Raw genomic sequence first — 20,217 nt, 5'->3', positions numbered from 1 at the left:
ACTCTTAATCTCAGGGCCATGAGTTCACACCCCACATTAGGCACAGAGCTCACAAATAACTAAATACTGTATGCAATTTACAACAGCGTTAAAGAAAAAAAAACACACTATGGAAGCATCATATCACACTTTGCTTATCCACTTAATCTACCTTGCAGATAAATTCACTTCAGTGATACAGTGAACTAACTCAATTCTCTTTTCACAGCTCTACTTCATTCCATCCTATTTTTTTTTTTTTCAACGTTTTTTATTTATTTTTGGGACAGAGGGAGACAGAGCATGAATGGGGGAGGGGCAGAGAGAGAGGGAGACACAGAGTCGGAAACAGGCTCCAGGCTCCGAGCCATCGGCCCAGAGCCTGACGCGGGGCTCGAACTCACGGACCGCGAGATCGTGACCTGGCTGAAGTCGGACGCTTAACCGACTGCGCCACCCAGGCGCCCCATCTACTTCATTCCATCCTAAAGAGCAACTATGATTTAGCCAGTCCCTTATTGAGGAAGTCTACTTGGTTCCCGTTTTCTACAGTTATAAATGCTGTAGGAATATTCCAGAACAAATTTATCTTTGTACGTATGGGAAGTATTACCAGTGAGCTATGATCTTAGAACTGGCCATCCTGGGATGTGCTTTCACATCTTCAGATGTTGAATTACCCACGAGGTGTATCAGGATTACTTAATTCTTCATCTCTTCAGTTCTGAATGAGGGAGAGCACCCACCACAGGATTAGATGCCCGCTAGGAAATGTCCTTTTCCATTCTTTGCCCATTTTCTATTGAGCCACTAATACCATTCTAGTCAATGACGATGAATTTTACATAGAACTAGCTTGTTGTCCTCTACACTGCAAATATTCTGTCCCAGCTTATTCTCATTGTATGTAAGGCAATTTTTTTTAGTAACCTCTACAACCAACGTGGGGCTGAAACTCATGACTCAGCATGGATCAGCAGTCACATGCTCTTCCAAGTGAGCAGGCCAGGAACCCCACATATGGGTATTTTGGATACACTAAATTTGTACGTTTTTACACAAACGCACACATCTTTCTCTTATAGCTTCTAGACTTTATAGCACCGAGATGACAAAACAAAATCCATTTTGGGGGGATCCACCTGGGTATTTTACTACCGGTTGGTACATAGTTTACTGTTCGTTAAAAACAAATCCAGTTTCTCCATACTGGCGGAACACACCTCCTTCAAAATACACTACACGACTACGTGTTTCAGTCTGTTTCCAGTTCTTCTACTAATCTATTTCGTAGTTGTAAATTCATCAGGTCATTTAAAAAATGCGTGGACGTTCTGATTTAGCAGAAATGCTGAGACTTATGATCCAGAAAACATTGCTGAAACTGAGATTTCAAACAGACACTGGTGTACATACCAGTTTCTGAAACCTGACATCCCAAGATAATGGCCTCTTCACATAAGCATTTGCAGTTTACTGAAGAATGAAACTCACAATACAGAAAAATTCCCTTTCTGAGCCTCTTCTGTTAGGTGACCTGTTGCTAAAGGCATTTTTATTTTTAGTTAATTCCAAGATTCAACACTGAGAACACGCTGTGGCTAAAGAATGAATCTGAAAAAGAACTGTTAATTTTCATCACTTTAAAAGCTACTGGATTAAATAGAATTTACTCAAGTTGTAATACATCCTTCAAAATGGCCTTTGGTGAGGAGGAAATGCCTTTCCTTGGGTTTTGTTTTTCCCTGACTCCCTCACACCAAGTTCTGTCCCTTCCCAGTCTTCACTCAGAAACCATTGTGAATGGCATCAACGCCACGCCACCCTTTAGTTATTTAGAGACAGACAGTGTATGAGTGGGACAGGGGCAAAGATAAAGGGAGGCGCCAGTGCAAAGCCCAAAGCAGGGCTAGAACTCACAAAACTGTGAGATCATAACCCGAGCCGAAACCAAGAGTTGGCTGCTCAACCGACTGAGCCCCTCAGAGGCCCCTACATCAAACCCCTTCACTGACCTCTAGTCATACTAGCGATGGATGATGAGAGAAAAGAAAAAACTTAAATAGGGTGACTCTAAATCCTGCATTCTCAACGGAGAAAGGGGTGAAAACGGCTTAAAGGATGAAAAAAAAATCTTAGATATCACAACGGTTTGTGGCCTGGAAATGACCACAGCACATAAGCTAATATGCAGGGTATCTATGGTAACAAAATTTCATGGAGGGGCAAGGGACAGACAAATTAGAACTAAAGATCTAAAAGGGCTCCTTTGGGAGGCAACATTTTTTTTAAAAGTTGCGAAGTTCCATTTTATTACCACTAAATTGCAAAAATTTAACACTAAAGGGGTATAAACTGGTATCATGGCTTCATCAACAACAGAGTAACAATAGAAACAACATACAGAAAAAGGACATTACAGAACTATCCTGCAAGGATCAACACACGCATCCCCTACAAGCCAGCAATTTCTTTCCTCGGAATAGACCCTAGATAAATCCTAATACGTGTGCACCAAAAAGATGAATTCAAGAACATTCATAATACTGTTTGTAACAGCAAAAAAAACCTAGAATCAACCTGTCTGTGAATAATGAATGGAGTTTGGGGAATAGTCAAGCAGCAATGAAAATAAACCATATCCAACAAAATGGGTAAAAAGAGACATACTGAATGAAAAAATAAGATTACCAAGGATCTAGATTATGAAACAATTTTTCTAAAGCTTAAAAACAGGCAAAAGTATAATGTTCAAAGAATCATAATAATACGTAATCAAAAACACCTTGAAAAGGAAAGGATAGATATGAAACGCACAACAGTGTCGGGGTGGCAGACATACAGGTGGATACCAAATGATACTGGCCATGTTCTAACTCTAAGGGAGAGTGGTGGCATAGTAAGTATCTCTTCAATTATTTTGCTTCATAACTTACAAATCTCACATTATTCTCATTAGTTGATATTTGGCTCTTCACAGTAGGGATGAATTAACACCAAAAAAAACTTACATCTAATTCAAAAAACAGGTCCCTTTCTTTACTTGCAATCTCATAGTCTGCTCGGAGGGCCAAGTCGTGGATTTTGGTACATTCTCCTAAATCCATGCGCTGTAAGAAAGAAACAAAAATTTTCACATGAGCATCTACTCATTGTAGAAAGCACACGACCTGGTGTTTCAACTGTCACCAAAATAAACAATACCTCTTTGAATACTAAACTAGAATAAATAAATTAAGAAACCATGCATAGCCAAGAAGCCTTACTTTTCTTTCACCACGATTATGTGACACTTGTATGCATTTAAGTGTGAAGGTTTGTATCTCTTTCAAAGCCAGAAATAGAATAACAATGAAAACCACATTAATTAGCTTTTGCTAGTTTTATTTTTGCATCAGTCATAGAAAAAACGTCTATTCAGTGAGTATCAGCATGGGGGAGGGGAAGGTGGCAAGGAAAAGGCCAGAAAACAAGATGCCATCAATACAAATTTCTCGGCATTCCTTCCTATAATCCTCACTACTCAAGACGATCAATGCTTCGGGTGCAGAGATAAGGAAAAGGAAAGAGCAGATAGCAATCAGGTTTTGGCAATTCTAACAGAACCTGACGCTTAGTTTTGTGTAGCTCTTTGTATACCAGAAGGCATAAAGCAGAATGGGCCAATTCAGAGCCAAAAGAATCCTCCAAACATTCTCCTAACCTAGTAAATGACCCTTGACATAACTGGGGACATAGATTGCACCACAAAAGGCTCTTTTACTAAAACAAATGGCTTGTGTTACCGGTAACATTAGCCTGACGTGACATGCTATCGTGTGTTGTACACCTAGGTAAAACAAACAACAGGGCACATTCCTTAACTAAATTCGGAGTGTGGGACTCTGTGATGGCACCCTCCACCTCTGGCCATCACGAGAGCACAAGGAAAGTTTGTATGCTGAGGATCATGTTATCAAGTCAGACAGGGCAAGTTAACAAAAGCCAATACCACAATGAGGAGACATCTCTGAAATCCAAGCACTTGGGACAAAAGCACAGGTATACATAACTAGCAAACAAAGAATGATGGGAGTCCAGGACCTCCTGTAAGCTCAAACTACAACTATGTCCAAAATGAGTTCAAAACCTTCGTGGATTATAAAGTCCTTAACATCTTAGGCAAATTAGGGAGTCTCGTGGTACCTAACTCTTGAACCACAGTCTCACAGAAGGTGCGCGCCATGCTCACTAACGAAACGTCCTTTAGAATCACCAGTGAGAACCAACAGTGGGCTCCCTGGTGTAGAGCTTATCTTCATTTGATCTTCATTTTGATCATCTTCTGCATTTAAATGCTGATGACCTTTTCTCTCCTTCACTGTTGTTATCGTGAAGTCATATGTAGCTCACGTTTGTTGGTTCACAGGGGCATCTAGAGGCAGGGCAATAGTAGTTCTAGAAGCCAAAGTTGCAGATAGAATCGCTGTCCCTGTACTGCAGACAACTTTTGCTTCATTCACTCTTAAGTATCAATACGATTTTTAAAAATATAGTCTCCACAAGAGAAAGGTAAGCACTATAGCTGCAAAATAACTGGCAAACACCAGGAATACTTAAAAGCTAATGCAAGTTCTGTATCTCAAAGAAAACCTACCATCAGAGGAAACACTAAAACCTGAAGTACTTACTAAGCCTTCAGTACATGTAATGTAATATAATTTCAGGAATAGAATTTACTCATTCATCACTTATATAGAACACCCAGTGCTCATCCCAAGTGCCCTCCTTAATGCACATTGGTCATTTCGCCCATCCCCCCAACCAACACCCCAGGCAGTAACCCAGTTTGTTCTCTGTATTTAAGAGTCTCTTATGGTTTGTCTCCCTCTCTGTTTTAATCTTTAAAAAAAATTTTTTTTAATGTTTGTTTATTTTTGAGAGAGAGAGAGAGAGACACAGAGTGTGAGCAAGGGAAGGGCACAGAGAGAGAGGGAGACACAGAATCCGAAGCAGGCTCCAAAGCGGAATCCGAAGCTGTCAGCACAGAGCCCGATGCTGGGCTCGAACCCACGAGCTCTTGAGATCATGACCAGAGCCAAAGTCAAACACCCAACCGACTGAGCCACCCAGGCGCCCCTTCTCTGTTTTTATCTTATTTTTGCTTCCCCTCTCCTATGTTCATCTGTTTTCTTTCTTCAATTACACATAGGAATGAAACCATACAGTATTTGTCTTTGACTTATTTTGCTTAGCATAATACACTCTGGTTCCATCCACATTGTTGCAAATGGCAAGATCTCATTCTTTTTGATCATCTGATGACATTCCGTTGTATGTATACCACAGCTTCCTTATCCATTCATCAGTAGATGGACACTTCAGCTCTTTCCATATTTTGGCTATTGTCATTAGTGCTGCTATAAACATTGGGGTCCATGTGCCCCTTCGAATAAGCATTTTTGTATCCTTTGGATAAATACCTACCAGTGCAATTGCTGGGTCATAGGATTAAGTACTAAGCATCTTAAGTACAAATCAACCTCCATTCTAAAAATTTAAATTGTCACGGGGTGCGTGGGTGGCTCAGTTGGTTAAGCCTCTGACTTCCGCTCAGGTCACAATCTCACGGTTCATGAGTTCGAACCCCGCAATGGGCTCTGCATGAACAGTGCAGAGCCTACTTGGGATTCTGTCTTTCTTTCTCTCTCTCTCAAAAAATAAAAAATAATTTAAGAAAACAAAAATTTTAATTGTCAGGAAAATTTTGACATTTGTGAACCACACAGGAAGAAATTCACTGCTGTCTTCGTTTGGGTGAGAACTCTCAGGCAGCCACTGCTAATGCAAGCAGTGGACAGGGCTGGGTTCCACGGTTACTCCCTGTCTATATATTTTCAGCTTTGCCAAGGAGGGAACAAAGTACTGGCTAATTTCCCTGGCAGCTGAACACCAAGCAGAGCTGCAATGTCACATTAGGCCCTTCCAGAAGATTTCGAATGGCTGTTAAATCCAGCTTGTCAGATCTTTTTTACCGAAGAAATATCTGTGTTCGCTACCTCCTAGTGGTCTCACACTGGGCAGGGAACTAAACACACAGGGCAGGGAACTAAAGGCTCTTTCCAGAACATGTGGAAAACAAGTTCTTCCACTGAGGCAAGTTACACTACCTTCCACCAGTTATCTTACTCTCCCAAACTTAACAACCAATACTGTATTTTCCCATTAAGCTGTTTTCTTCAAGTTTATTTATTTATTTTGAGGTGCCTGGGTGGCTCAGTCAATTAAGCGTCAACTCTTGGTTTTCACTCAGGTCATAATCTCACGGTTTCATGGGGTCGAGCCCTGCGTTGGGCTCTGCGCTGGTGGCATGGAGCCTGCTTGGGATTCTCCCTCTCCCTCTCTGCCCTTCCCCCATCTGCACTGTCTCAACCTCTCTCAAAATAAATAAACTTAAAAATTTTTTTTCAAAAATAAAATTTATTTATTTTGAGAAAGAGAGCACGAGCAAGCACACGCACACACAAGTGGGATTGGAACAGAGGGAGAGAGGGAAAAAGAGAATCCCAAGCAGGCTCCGTACTGTCAGCACCGAGCCTGATGCGGGGTTTGAACTCATGACCTGTGAGATCATGACCTGAGCTGAGATCGAGTCAGACACTTAACTGATTGAGCCACCCAAGGGCCCCATAGCCTTAACACAACTGTAACATCCATTCCACCTTGCCTCAGGCCTACTAATGACAGGAGATGGTTCTGAGCAGCAACTTGGGCCTGGAGCAGCCCATGGAAGACTAAAGGTTATACCCACCTTCATTCAGCCACTCTAACTTTTTTTTTTACATGTTTTATTTTTGAGAGGGAGAGGACATGAGTGGAGAAGGGGCAAAGAGACAGAATCCCAGGCAGGCTTGGGAACTGTGAGATCAAGACCTGAACCAGAGTCGGATGCTTAAATGACTGAGCCACCCAGGCACCTCTAGCCACTATATTTTAAAGAATCACATTCATTCCGTTATAATTTGACACAAAACACAAGCTCCTCAGAAGACCCGTCATTCAACTCGACCCCTCACTTCCCCCTCCGATACAGTCCACACCAGTGAGGCCCGACCTTTACAACCGCTTTCATCCGATTTCCCAACCCTCATCCTAGTCGTCCCTCAGCAGCCCCCTGACATTTGTTTATTTGCATTTTCACAGTACCATGGGTTCTCCTGGGTTTTCTCCTCCTCCTAGTCTGCTGCTTCTTAGACTCCCCTAGCAGAGCCGCCCTCGGCCAACCCCCCCCAGGAGTGACCCTGCTCATTCCGTGCCTTCTCATAACTCATCCGATTCGACAGTCTCTGCCTGCCTCTCCCCCTCACTCCCACCTCACACACGCCAGCAGCATTCCCGCTGTCCTTCCGTTCCAACTTCCCCCCAGAGCATTATAACCCCAACTGTGCAGGTGTTCCTTCTCACCATTCAACGTCCTGAGAAGCCTTTCTTATCACTCTACCTAAAACCATCCATTATCCATTTAATGTCTGTCCTCTTCCTCCACTGGAATAAAGACTCTGTCTTACTGGTACCATTTCCCCAGTGCCTGGCACACAGCTGGTGTCCAATAAATACCTGGTGAGTTAACCTGTACCTACCACAATAAACGCTTGTAAGAAACGCGCTCATTCTCACTATCTTTCTCACTGGCATTCAGGAACAATGCTACCCAGGGATCTGACCTCCCTGCTCGAAGTACTGAAATGCGTTACTCATGCGCATCCATCCCCCTCTGCTCCTTCTGGCTTCTCCCACTAAGATCAGTCAACAACTCCAGGTTGTGATGCACCCCCCCCAACAGGATTTTCCTTCAGCTGAACTACTTTCAACTACTGGAAACCATTAATCTACACTGACGGTACCCAAAACGATTAGCAGCAAAAGGTATCTCTACCCAGGTCAAACTACAGGCAAAACCTCAGGTAACAAAAGCACAGGGTTTGACATTCATTTCTTCTCTGTTCTCTGAAGAGTGAGCTTGAGAATTTAATACATGAGTGGTTTTCCACAGGCTGCTCCCCCCACAGGTGTAATAACAAAAGTAATCATGAAGAAAATGTTCCCTAGTGGATGCACATTTGACCCTTAAAATGAAAAAATAATATAAAATAAAATGAGTACAGGGGCGCCTGGGTGGCTCAGTCGGTTGGGCGGCCGACTTCGGCTCAGGTCATGATCTCGCGGTCCGTGGGTTCGAGCCCCGCGTCGGGCTCTGTGCTGACAGGTCAGAGCCTGGAGCCTGTTTCAGATTCTGTGTCTCCCTCTCGCTGACCCTCCCTTGTTCATGCTCTGTCTCTCTCTGTCTCAAAAATAAATAAAATGAGTACAGTTTTTATATTCCATAAAGTAGCTATGCAATCTAAAATGGTGGTCGTCGGGGCGCCTGGGTGGCTCAGTCGGTTAAGCGTCCGACTTCGGCTCAGGTCACGACCTCACAGTCTGTGAGTTCAAGCCCCGCGTCAGGCTCTGCTCCTGCTTCCGATTCTGTGTCTCCGTCTCTCCCCGCCCCTCCCATGCTCACACTCTGTCTCTGTGTCTCTCTCTCAAAAATAAACAAACATTAAAAAAAATTTGAAAAAAAAAAAATAATAATAAGATAAAAAAATAAATAAATAAAAATGGTGGTCATCTTTATCAGACTCCTTTTCTGTAAGTAGCTGAATCACGGCAGGTAATTCTCCACTCTTTAGTCTTTTTCGATCCTATCTGACTCTGAAGAAACATACATTCCATAACACTAGCATTTATTTGTTTGGGTTGTCTCAAGTGAACATAAAACTTTAGGGTTTATATTCACTGGAGCATGTGCTGATTTCTTGAGAGGGTGGCATAACACAAGCCTAAAACTCATATTCAAACAAAACGCTAAAACCTCAGTGTTAAACCCAACTGATTTTTTAAAAACCTAAAAACTTGGGGGGTACCTGGGTGGCTCAGGGGGTTAAGTATCCTGCTCTTGATTTCAGCTCAGGTCATGATCTCAGTGGTTTGTGAGCTCAAGACCCATGTCGGGCTCTTTGTTGACATCAGAGCCTGCTTGGGATTCTGTCTCTCTCCCTCTCTGTCTCTGCCCCTCCCCCACTTGCTATCTCTCAAAAAAAAAAACAAAAAAACAAAAAAACAAAAAAACACACACCTAAAAACTTGGGGAAGAAATGTACCTTGTTGTACCAAAAATTTACCAGATGTCTGATGTGAAAACAAACCAACCCAGAATTTTCAAAGTATAGGCTGACCTGAAGCATACTTTCAGGTTTGGCCAAATGACACTAGTCAGAGTACTTAGTTATGAATATCTCCATATAAATGATTCAATGAAAATCTGCTAACTTACAAAATGAACTTTATAGCAATAACACATGTCTCGTAACACCAAATGCCACCAAACTAATGCCACGAGTCTATCATTTGAAGGACAATAGATGATTTCTGCCTGGTAAAGGAAAAGAGAATTCAAGCTGTAAGCCCTTCACTGCCTGCACAGCCCTCATCTGAGTGTTTGATGATATTCTCCCAAACCCAAATACACCTACCGTCCCAGCCAGGATATCATGGGGGCAGCAGTCCAGAAGGTGACTCTTGCAGACACGGTCATCTGTAAACTTGACCCTCTGTCTGGTTTCGTCTCCTGAAATTCATTTGTGGTTTTAAATAAGACAATATTATCACGTTAAACACAAAAGCATATCTGGTACAACAATTCACCTGGATGATTGGCAGACTACGAAATACAATGAAAAGCTGATCTAGAGATAATTTACAACTGGAGCGGAATACAGATGTTTTTTGATGCTGAATGTATCATGAAGAATCACACTTAATGAGATCTGACTCCATCATTGTGCCAAAGAAGTCAAGGAATCTGAAGTAAGAGACTGAGCACCAAAAGGCCATTAACCCCGCACATACATGTGGGGAATGATACCAAAACCCATGCTACTCAGAGGGCCATGAATCACCACTTATGACTTATAGCTGGTAGTTTCTCCACCAACAGAAGCTACATATTAGTCTTATCGTTTTGCTATGGACAAATGCATAGGCAGTATTTTGCCCAAAGTCACATGAAGGAGAAAGCTTTCGAACTCTACCACTGACTGATAAATAACCTAGACCTAGTCTTCCTCTCCCCCGTCACCCCCACCCTTAAAAAAGAGAGTTGGCACCTGGGAGTCACTTTTAACAAGACAATACCGGAAAAAAAAAAAAAAAAAAAAAAGGAACTAGGTTAGTCAATACACACTGTGAGTTCCAACACATACTGTACCCATCTGCATTCTTCAAGACCTCAGCTGCAGAATTTTATGCCCGCTGTTGAAAAGTTTTAAAGGAAAAGTTTTCTTGCCCAACCTGCAGTAAGGAAGTCAGGGGAATGATACATAAAAGTAAAGGCAAAGTGGAATGTGACAAATTTTAAAGCTAATCTGTGTATCCACAGAGCTGTGTAATACTAAAGGAGGAATATATTTTAGGATTTGCAAGCATCCAGGATTAATGTTGTGTCTTTTTATTGAAAATGTTTTCTTTCTAAACTACACTTTTAAAGTTATTTGTGAAAAAAAGCAAACACTTTTTTGTTATAACAGCTTAGAAATTGGTTGTGACTCACGGCTCGATGAACATGAGGCTTTTCTGCAACTCCCTTGCAGATTGATGTAGGCAGGCAAAGATACACTGAACCTTTATAAATAAAATAGAGGGGCCACAATTGTTCAGTTTGTATGAAATAAAAATATGGGAAGCAATTCAAAAGCAACTCAATATACAAAGAAAGCTAAAAGAGCACTTATTCACCTATGAGATAAAGTGCAAAGAATCTGCACAGCCCTGCGAATGTGTCCATGTGAACTTACAACTTCATTACTTCAGTAGAAAAGAAAACACAAACCACAGCAGATATACACCTTTGCGAGGTGCAACCGCTTTCTCCTGAAGACAACCATCATGATCTTTCACTCCTCCCTACGACAATCAGTGCAAGACCTACCTAACGACTGCCAAGCGCTGGCCAAACAGAGGCTCTCCTGTGTGACTAGGGGGAAAGGGGGCTGGAAAAGCACTCGGCAGGAACCCACGTTAGAAAAGCTCAATTCACAGCTCCCCTCGGTACAGAAAAGGAACGGCGGGGGTTTCAAGGCCCATCCGGCTCCCTCGGGTGTATGTACCTTCTTCCCCGAGGAGCCTCGGAGGAGCTCCACCACCCGGCTGTCAGCGACCTGGAGCCCACGCTGGCGCCAGCCCTCCGCCGACTCCCCGGTTCGCGGCGCGGGGCCGCGGGAGCGGGAAGGAGTCGCGCGGCGCCGGCCAGGGAGAAAGTCGCAACCGCAAATGGGGAGGGGACCCATCGCCAGCAAGGGAGGGCCCGGCCGCGGCCGCCTCCAAGGCGAACCGGCTCAGACAAAGGCCCGGCGCCGGCGGTCGGCGCGCGGGGGAGGGAAGGGTGCCCGGCGCAGGCGCAGACGGTCGCGGCCCCCGCCTCAGGCCGCCCGGCGGCCTCGCCTCACTCCAGCCCAGCCCCTCGCCAGGCCTGTCGCCCGGACTCACCGTCCCGGGCCGTGCCCATGAGCTGGTCCAGCAGGGCCCGCATCTGCGCCTGGGCGGACATAGTGGCCGGCGAGGGCGGCAGGGACGGCCGCGACGACTCCTCTCAGCGCACGGGCAGCGGCGGCTGCAGCGGCGACGAACGCTGGTCGCGTCGGCCTCGAGCCCACTTAGCTCCTTCCCGCCGCGGGGGACGCCGGGAGGAAGTGCGTCAGTGCCGGTGTTGAGCCTGCTGGGAAATGTAGTTTCTAAGGCGGGATAGGGAAGGAAACTCCGCCCTGTAAGAGACAGGTGGGAGGGGTCCAAACAAGTTGCCCAAAAGGGGAAGCCAAAAAAGTCCCCACCCTGATTTTATTCTAGGGCCCAAGACCTGTATGTTCCACTGGGACTAAACTGCAATAAAGTAATATGAATATGGACAATACAAAACGAAAAAATAAATCTTATGTGTTTTCTTGCTGGCAATGAAACCCTTTTACTCCCAGACTCCAGTTTTTCTCTACTGTGAAATGGGGATTCTAATGGTGCCTGTCCTATGACTTGTGACAGTTAAGTCAAGCCTGGTATTAATGTTAGATTCTGTGATTACAATTTTATGGTAGTCCATCTGTGAGGTCAGTCGGCCATCCATCAAGGCTATTCTATTCTAGCTCCAGCCACACCAGAGATTGGCCACGAGGTACTATTCCTTGAGTAGAACAGCCAGTCACATGAAGGTAGGTTGATTACATTGGATCCTTTTTACTCTAGGCGGACAGTGATTCATCCCTATGGAACTGTCAACTTACACAGATACGTGTTTGTTTTTCCAGACAACAGTGCCTCTACACTGGCCTCTACACACATCCAAAAGCTTGCAGAATGCCTGATTCATTGACATGGGATCCTGCACAACACTGCCTCGTATCAAAAAATATGTTTCATGGTAAAGCAGATCAGGTATTTATTTCTGTATAGCAAGCCACTTAAAAAACTTAGTGGTGTAAAAGAGTTGATTTATTATTTCTCATCATTCTGTGGAATTCAGGCAGGGCTTAGCTGGGCCTAGGCTCTACTACTCTAGGTGGTGTTGGCTAAATTCACAAAATTGCTTATATGGAACTGGGCTAAGGTCCAAAGCTTCATTGACATGTCTGGTTCCTCTGTAACGTTCCACATGGCCTCTCTCTCTCTGTACAGAGACCACGTCACTCAAAAGTCTAGCACAAGCTGCTTTATAGTATGGCAGATGGGAAACAAAAAAGTGAACATGTAAAAATTGCAAAAACGCTGCCTGTATGAAATGATAATAATAATATTAGTTTGTGGGATTTAGCAAAAGAGTAATAGGGGCGCCTGGCTGGCTCAGTCAGTGGAGCATGCAACTGTTGAACGTGCAGTTATGAATTCGAGCCCCACATCAGTGTAGGGATTACTTAAAAATAAAACCTTGGGGTGCCTGCATGGCTCAGCCCAGTAAGTGTCCCAACGCTTGATTTCAGCTTGGGTCGTGATCCAAGGGTCCTGGGATCGAGTCCCATGTCAGGCTGGGGGCTGAGCAGGAGCTTGCTTACGATTCTCCCTTGGGGCACCTGGGTGGCTCAGGTGGTTAGGCCTCCATCTCTTGATTTCAGCTCATGTCATGACCTCACGATTTGTGAGTTCAAGCCTCATGCTGGTCTCTGTACTGGCAGTGTGGAGCCTGCTTGAGATTCTCCCTCTTTCTCTGTCCCTCCCCCACTCACACTCTCTCTGTCTCTCTCAAAATATATACACTTAAAAAAAGATTCTTTGTCTAAAAAATAAAAATAAATCTTTAAAAATAAATAAAATATTTCTTTAAAAAAATTTTTAATGTTTATTTATTTTTGAGAGGGAGAGAAGAGAGAGCGCAAGCAGGGGAGGGGCAAAGAGAGGAGACACAGAATCTGAAGCAGGCTCCAGGCTCTGAGCTGACAGCACAGAGCCTGATGGGGGGCTTGAACCCAAGAACCAGGAGATTATGACCTGAGCCAAAGTCAGAAGCTTAACCAACTGAGCCACCCAGGTACCCCTCCAACTCTTGGCTTCGACTCGGGTCATGATCTCAGCGTTCGTGGGATCAAGGCCCCCAGTCCGGCTCTCTCTCTGCTTGGGATTCTCTCTCTCTGCCTCACTCCCATGTATGCACACACTGTCTCTCTGTCTCTCTCTCTCCAAATAAATAAATAAACTTTAAGAAATTGTTTAAATTTAGATTTGGTTAAATTAAATATTCATTGTAAAATTTCAAGGATAATCACTTTAAAAATATAAGTGGATTATAAAAATTGCAGGCAGGTAGATGGGAAAAAATGGAACAAGAACATGAACAAAGTTAATCAACCTGAAGCATGCAAGAGGTATTGAAAAGTGAGACAAATAAAAATTAAAAATGAGGGACGCCTGGGTGGCTCAGTCAGTTAAGCGCCCAATTTCAGCCCAGGTCATAATCTCACTGTTCCTGAGTCTGTGCCCAGCATTGGACTCTCTGCTGTCAGCACAGAGCCTGCTTTGTCTCCCTCTCTCTGCCCCTCCCCACCCCTGCAGGCACCATCTCTCATCTCTCTTTCAAAAATAAGAAAGAAAAAAATTAAAAATGAAATGGCTAGGGGTGTCTGGCTGGCTCCGTTGGTAGAGTATGGGAGTCTTGATCTCAGGGTTGTAAATTCAATCCCTATGTTGGATGTACAGATTACTTACGAATAAAATCTCAAAACAATCTTCCTTAAAAAAGGTAATAAGGGCACCTGCGTGGCTCAGTTGGTTGAGTGCCCAACCATTGACTTCGGCTTCGGTCATGATCCCAGGGTTTGGAATCCATCAATACCCTGTTGGGCTCAGTGCTGAGCATGAAGCCTGCTTGAGATTCTCTCTCTCCCCCTCTCCCTCTCTCTCCCCCTCAGCCCCTCTCTACCACTTGCTTTCTCTTTCTCTAAAATAATAATAATGATAATAATAATAATAATAAGGCTAAATGCAAATTGGCAGCCTGGATTAGATCCTTGAACAGAGAAGGGACAGTAGTGGGGTGCCTAGGCGGCTCAGTTGGCTAAGTGTTCAACTTCGGCTCAGGTCATAACCTTGTGGTTTGTGGGTTTAAGCCCATGTTAGGCTCTGTGCTGACAGCTCGGAGCCTGGAGCCTGCTTCAGATTCTGTGCCTCCCTCTCTCTCTGCTCCCCCCCTGCTCCCCCCCTGCCTGTCTCTGTGAAAAATAAATAAACATGAAAAAAAAGGGGGGGGGGACAGTAGTGGCAAAATTGGTGAAACTGAATAAAGTCTGTGATTTAGTTCATCATGAAGTACTAATATTAATTTCTTGGTTTTGACAAATGTACCATAGTCATGGAAGCTGTTAATTTTAGCGGAAACTGACTGAAAGGTATATAGGAACTTTTATTGTCTTTGCAAGTTTTCTGTCAAATTATTCCAAAATATAAAGTTTATTTAAGAAGCAGTAATGGTGGGGCACCTGAGTGGCTCACTTGGTTGTGTGTCCAGCTCTTGGTTTTGGCTCACATCATGATCTCACGGTTTTGCAATTTCAAGCCCCATGTCGGGCTCTGTGCTAAGAGTCTGCCTGGGATTCTCCCTCTCTTTCTGCCCTTCCCCCTCTCGAGGTCTGTCTCTCACAAAAGAAATAAATAAAGGTAAAAAAAAGAAAAAGGCAATACAGTATAGGGTGTCTGGCTGGCTCAGTGAGTACAGCATGTGACTCTTGATCTCAGGGTCCTGAGTTCAAGCCCCTCAAGCCCCACATTGGGCTCGGATAAATGTAAATAAATAAATAAATAAATAAATAAACAAACAAACAAACAAATAAAAATACGTAAATAAAAATAAGAAGTAGAGGGGCACCTGGATAGTACAGTTAACTGTCTGACTGTTGATCTCAGCTCAAGCCTTGATCATAAGTTCAAGCCCTATGTTGGGCTCTGTGCTGGGCGTAAAGCCCACTTATAAAATAAAAAACGCACAAACCTCGAGATCATGACCTGAGCAGAAGTTGGACTTTTAACCAAGTGAGCCACTCAGGCATCCCTAAGCTTTTTTTTTTTTTTTTAATGTTTATTTATTTATTTTGAAAGGGAAAGAAAGAGCGCACGCGCGCCCACACATATGAGTGGGGGTAGGGCAGAGAGAGAGAGAAAGAGAGTCTCCAGAAGGCTCTGCAATATCAGATATCATGAGTCAGATGATTAACCAACTGAGCCACTCAGGCACCTCTAAAGGGAATACTTTCAATTCCTGCTTATTTTTGCTCCTGTAGGATTTTTTGGTAGTTAACCTGTAGGTAGTAATCCTGTAGGATTTTTTGGTAGTTTGGTAGTTAACAAGCTAGCAATGTTACCTCCTATTCTTTATTTTTATTTATTTATATTTTTTTTTGAGAAAGAGACAGAATGTGAGTCGGGAGGGATAGAGAGGGAGACACAGAATCCGAATCAGGCTCCAGGCTCTGAGCTGTCAGCACAGAGCCCCACACGGGGCTTGAACTTGTGAGCCAGGAGATCATGACCTGATCCGAAGTCGGACGCTTAACTGACTGATCCACCCAGGTGCCTGTTTCCTTCTATTCATAATCTCCTAAAACTTTTTACATCAATGTGCATTGAATTTTATTGACTGATTTTTCAGCATATCTTGAGATGATTTTGTTTTTTTCCTTTAAGCTTTTAATGTAGTAAATGCCATGAACTTTCTAATGATAAATGGTCTTTATATTCCTGGAATAAAACAATTTGCTCATGGCTTGTTTACTTTGTGCATATTGCTAGATTCCATTTGCTGATATTGTTTGGGATGTTTGCCTCTGTGTTTATAACTGGATTATAATGTCACTTTATTTTACTAATCTCTTCTAGTTTTGGTATCAAGGTTAAATTGACCTCAAATTTAATCTTTCCCTATTTTTTGGATGTTTGTATAACATTGGAATGACCTGTTTCTTTAAAAGTTGGTACAATTCACCAGTAAAACTATGTGGGCCTGATGCATTCTTTGAGGAAGAAATTTAAAGTTAGATTTATCGTGGTGCCTGGGTGGCTCAGTCGGTTGAGTGTCCGACTTTTGATTTCAGTTCAGGTCATGATCCCAGGGTCATGGGATTGAGCCTTCAGTCAAGGCTTGGCTCAGAGCCTGCTTAGGATTCTCTTTCTCTCCTTCTGCCCCTACTCCTGTGAGCATGCACATGCTTTCTCTCTCAAATAAAATAATCAATTAAAGTAAGATTTATGATGATCTTAAAACTGGTGCATAAAAAATTAGCTTGGAGCGCCTGGGTGGCTCAGTCAGTTAAGCGTTGTACTTTTGATTTTGGTCAGGTCATCATCTCACGGTTCATGTGATCAAGGCCCGGGTCAGGCTCTGAGCTGGTACTTAAGAGTGTGCTTCGGATCCTCTCTCTCAAAATTAATAAACTTAAAAAAGTATTCCCTTTAAAACTAGAAACAACGACGCCCACAATTGCTTCTATTTCACAGTCAGCTCGGAAGAGCAAGAAAAAGAAATTAGAGACACAAGAATTGAGGAGGAAAAAACAAAATCGTCTTTTTTCAGACAATGGTTATGTTGATAGAGAATTCAGAAGAATCCCCCAAAAGACGTTAAAAATGAATTTAACACGGTTGCTGGTTAAAAAACAATGTATGGAGGGGCGCCTGGGTGGCGCAGGTGGTGAAGGTCCGACTTTGGCTCAGGCAATGACCTCACAATTCGTGAGTTCCAGAACTGTGTGGGGCTCTGCACGGACAGCTCAGAGCCTGGAACCTGCTTCAGGTTCTGTGTCTCCCTCTCCCTTTGCCCCTCCTCCACTTATGTGTACACACTCTCTCTCTCTCTCTCTCAAAAATAAACATTTAAACATTTAAATAAACATTATTTAAATAAATATTTAAGTAAATAAATACACAAACCAATGTGTGGACCCAATGTGGGGTCTCCTGATCAGATGGGGCCACCACAAGTGGGGCATCCCAATAAAGTAGGGGCCGGTAGCACAGGCAGTGAAATAATTCACCCAAGGGGCCCCCGCGTGACTCTGTAGGTTAAGGGTCTGACTCTCGATCTCAGCTCAGGTCATGATATCATGATCATGAGATGGAGCCCCGAGTCAGGCTCCACACTGGGCCTGGAGCCTGCTTGAGATTCTCTCTCTCCTTCTCCCTCTGCCCCTCGCACACGCCCTTTCTATCTCTCACAAAAATAAAAAATTCACCCAAAGCAGAACAAAAGAGATAGAAGTTTATTGAATTTATTGAATACACAAGGGAGCAACAGGTGGGACAGCAGAGGAGAGACTGTCTTCAAGGGAGGTGGTGGAGGCCACAGGTGGAGTGAGAGTATGCGAATGTGTGGAATTTTCCCTTTTGGGGTAATCTTAGGAACTGTGCCTGGTGGTTATTGGTCAGTTAGGGCCTAAGGCAATTTCAAGGCGGGTTGCATTATTAACAAGACTGTTTGCATGGTCTGTTTGCAATCAACTTGGTGGTGGTCGCCGTGGGCCCTTTCACCTTGATCAAGTTTCCACTGCTCAAGCCTGTTGACTAAAAGCATCCTCTACAGAAAGGTATACACTATTTCCATGTGGCAACTACAATGAAAAACATTATTTTTTTAAAGACACCATTTTCTTCTTTTTTTTTTAAGATCTTATTTTTAAGTAATCGCTACACCCAACATGAGGCTTGAACTCAAAACCCTGAAATCCAGAGTCCCATGCTCTACTTGTGACTGAGTCAGCCAAGTGCCCCTAACGACACCACTTTCAATAGTACCGAGAACCACAAAATGCCTACGAGTAAATCTAACAAAAGATTCAAAAGACTTGTATGCTGGAAACAAAATATCTTACTGGAAGGCGTCACAGAGAGCTTAAATTAAGTGGATGGTCAGTCTGTGCTCCTGCTTAAAAATACAATATCTAGGGGTGCTCGGGGTGGCTCGGTCGGTTGAGGATCCGACTTCGGCTCAGGTCATGATCTTGAGGTTCGTGAGTTTGAGCCCTACACTGGGCTCTGTGCTGACAGCATGGAGCCTGCTTTGGATCCTCTGTTCCCCTCTGTCTGTGCTTCCTCTGCTCGCACTCTCTGTCTCAAAAATAAATAAACAGTAAAAAAAACAAAAACAAAAACAAAAAAACCCTGTGGGGTTATTTTGTTAAACTTGCCTGATTGTAAAATTTTCCTCAAGAATGGCTAAAGCTCATTAACGTAAGAAAAAGGTGGAGGTATCTGTCCAACTAAATATCACGAGTTATTATAAGGACACTGTAATTGAAATTGTATAACTGAGATTCTCTTTAGCACAAAGATGGAGAGAACAGTAACAGAATAAAGGTCCCAGAAAGAAGCTATGGGGAAACTCCCTCGAGTTCCCAGTGCTCCTGTAAAAAGCCCTGGTCTCCTTAGACCCTTCACCTACATGAGAATTGAGAATTCGATCTGCAAGCATTTACTTGTCCAGTTAATTACGCTGTTCCAGAAGTAGAACTTCCTGTATCTCTCTGAGAGAGCCAAGTGGTTAAACCTTGGATTAGGTGCGTAGGTACTGGGGAGAACAGAGTGTTCTCTTTCCAGTTATTTACATTTCAAGGAATGAGAACCAGGAACTTGGAGACAGCTCCAGGTCCTAAAAGTCTAGACAAGAGACAGTAGGGCTCTCTGGCCCCTGGAGAAACTCATTTACATGGATTTACAAGGACTGGAGTAGGGAGGAGACCCCTTTCTAGAGGGGAGGAGGGCATCTACCTCTTCCCCTTAATAAAAGCAGAAAAGGTACTTTTCCTCATCCCTCACCTATGTTGCAGGGCCACTCCTCTAAGAAAAAATTCCATTGGTTATCCTCCTATTTCCCTGGGGGGTAAGGCTTGGAAGGAGGAGGTGTGAGGGACTCAACATGCTTATTATTACAAGGGGGTAAGTAGTAAGAAATCTTATCTGATCCAGAACACCTCCTGTGAGCATTAGGATGAAATTAATTCATAAAGACACTGGTGCATATCCGGATTTTTAAAAAATATGGCCGGTGCCTCTGCACATTGCTGGGGAAAAGAGACACTAACTCAATAAACGTCACTAGAACTCCAAGTTATCCAAATGACGAAGAAAATGAAATTACCTCCTTACACCACACTAAATCTATTCTAAATCGAACTTAAATGTTAACATGAATACTTTAAAACCATTAGAAAAAACGGGGGAGACTTATTGGGGGTAGGGAAACGTTCCTTAAACAAGGCACAGAAAGCACTAATCATAAAAGATTGACACATTTTTCTATATTAAAATAGAAACTTGTGGCCACCAAAGGCACCATAAACACCACGACGCCAACGGCGACATTCACCACGCGCATCAAGGGCGGAGGCTTCTTACCCTAAACCCAGCGCAACGAAACCACAGAGGAAGCCGCGCAAAAAGTGCAGCAACGGCAAGAGCAGGCACTGCAGGGGAAACGTCGTGGCCAGCAGAACGTGTGCACAGATACTCAAACCCCGACGAGGCAGAATAAAACCACCACAGGAGGTCCCACCTCAAAGCCAGGGACCCACGAGGCCCGCGCGGCCGCGGCGCCCGACCCCCACGCGAGCCGGCTCCACGCGCGGCCCCAGGCCCACTCGACTCGGCCGGACCGCGGCCATGACCCGCCGCCGCCCCTCCACAGCGGCCCGCCGCAAG

At 43.8% G+C, this 20,217-nt stretch overlaps 1 protein-coding gene across 5 annotated transcripts in view; it reads right to left on the bottom strand.

Moving 5' to 3' along the window:
* Window positions 1-20,173, bottom strand: part of LUC7L (LUC7 like) — a 45,980-nt gene extending 25,807 nt beyond the window's left edge. The window contains exons 1-4 of one of the 5 annotated variants that reach the window (XM_058710138.1): window positions 19,915-20,173; window positions 11,545-11,770; window positions 9,534-9,628; window positions 2,991-3,089 (exon numbers count right to left, since the gene is read on the bottom strand). In XM_058710138.1, coding sequence (XP_058566121.1) covers window positions 2,991-3,089; window positions 9,534-9,628; window positions 11,545-11,605 — 255 coding nt within the window. In that variant the 5' untranslated portion in view covers window positions 11,606-11,770; window positions 19,915-20,173. Of the gene's footprint in view, window positions 1-2,990; window positions 3,090-8,924; window positions 8,944-9,533; window positions 9,629-10,609; window positions 10,681-11,544; window positions 11,771-19,914 lie in introns of those variants that run through there. The other 4 variants (XM_058710140.1, XM_058710137.1, XM_058710141.1 and 1 more) reach the window with 4 other exon arrangements.
* Between the last annotated feature and the right edge of the window lie 44 nt (window positions 20,174-20,217).

The sequence above is a fragment of the Neofelis nebulosa genome, chromosome 18 (genome assembly GCF_028018385.1).
Source record: "Neofelis nebulosa isolate mNeoNeb1 chromosome 18, mNeoNeb1.pri, whole genome shotgun sequence".
Classification (NCBI taxonomy): domain Eukaryota; kingdom Metazoa; phylum Chordata; class Mammalia; order Carnivora; family Felidae; genus Neofelis; species Neofelis nebulosa.
This window is presented reverse-complemented; position numbering and strand designations above follow the sequence as displayed.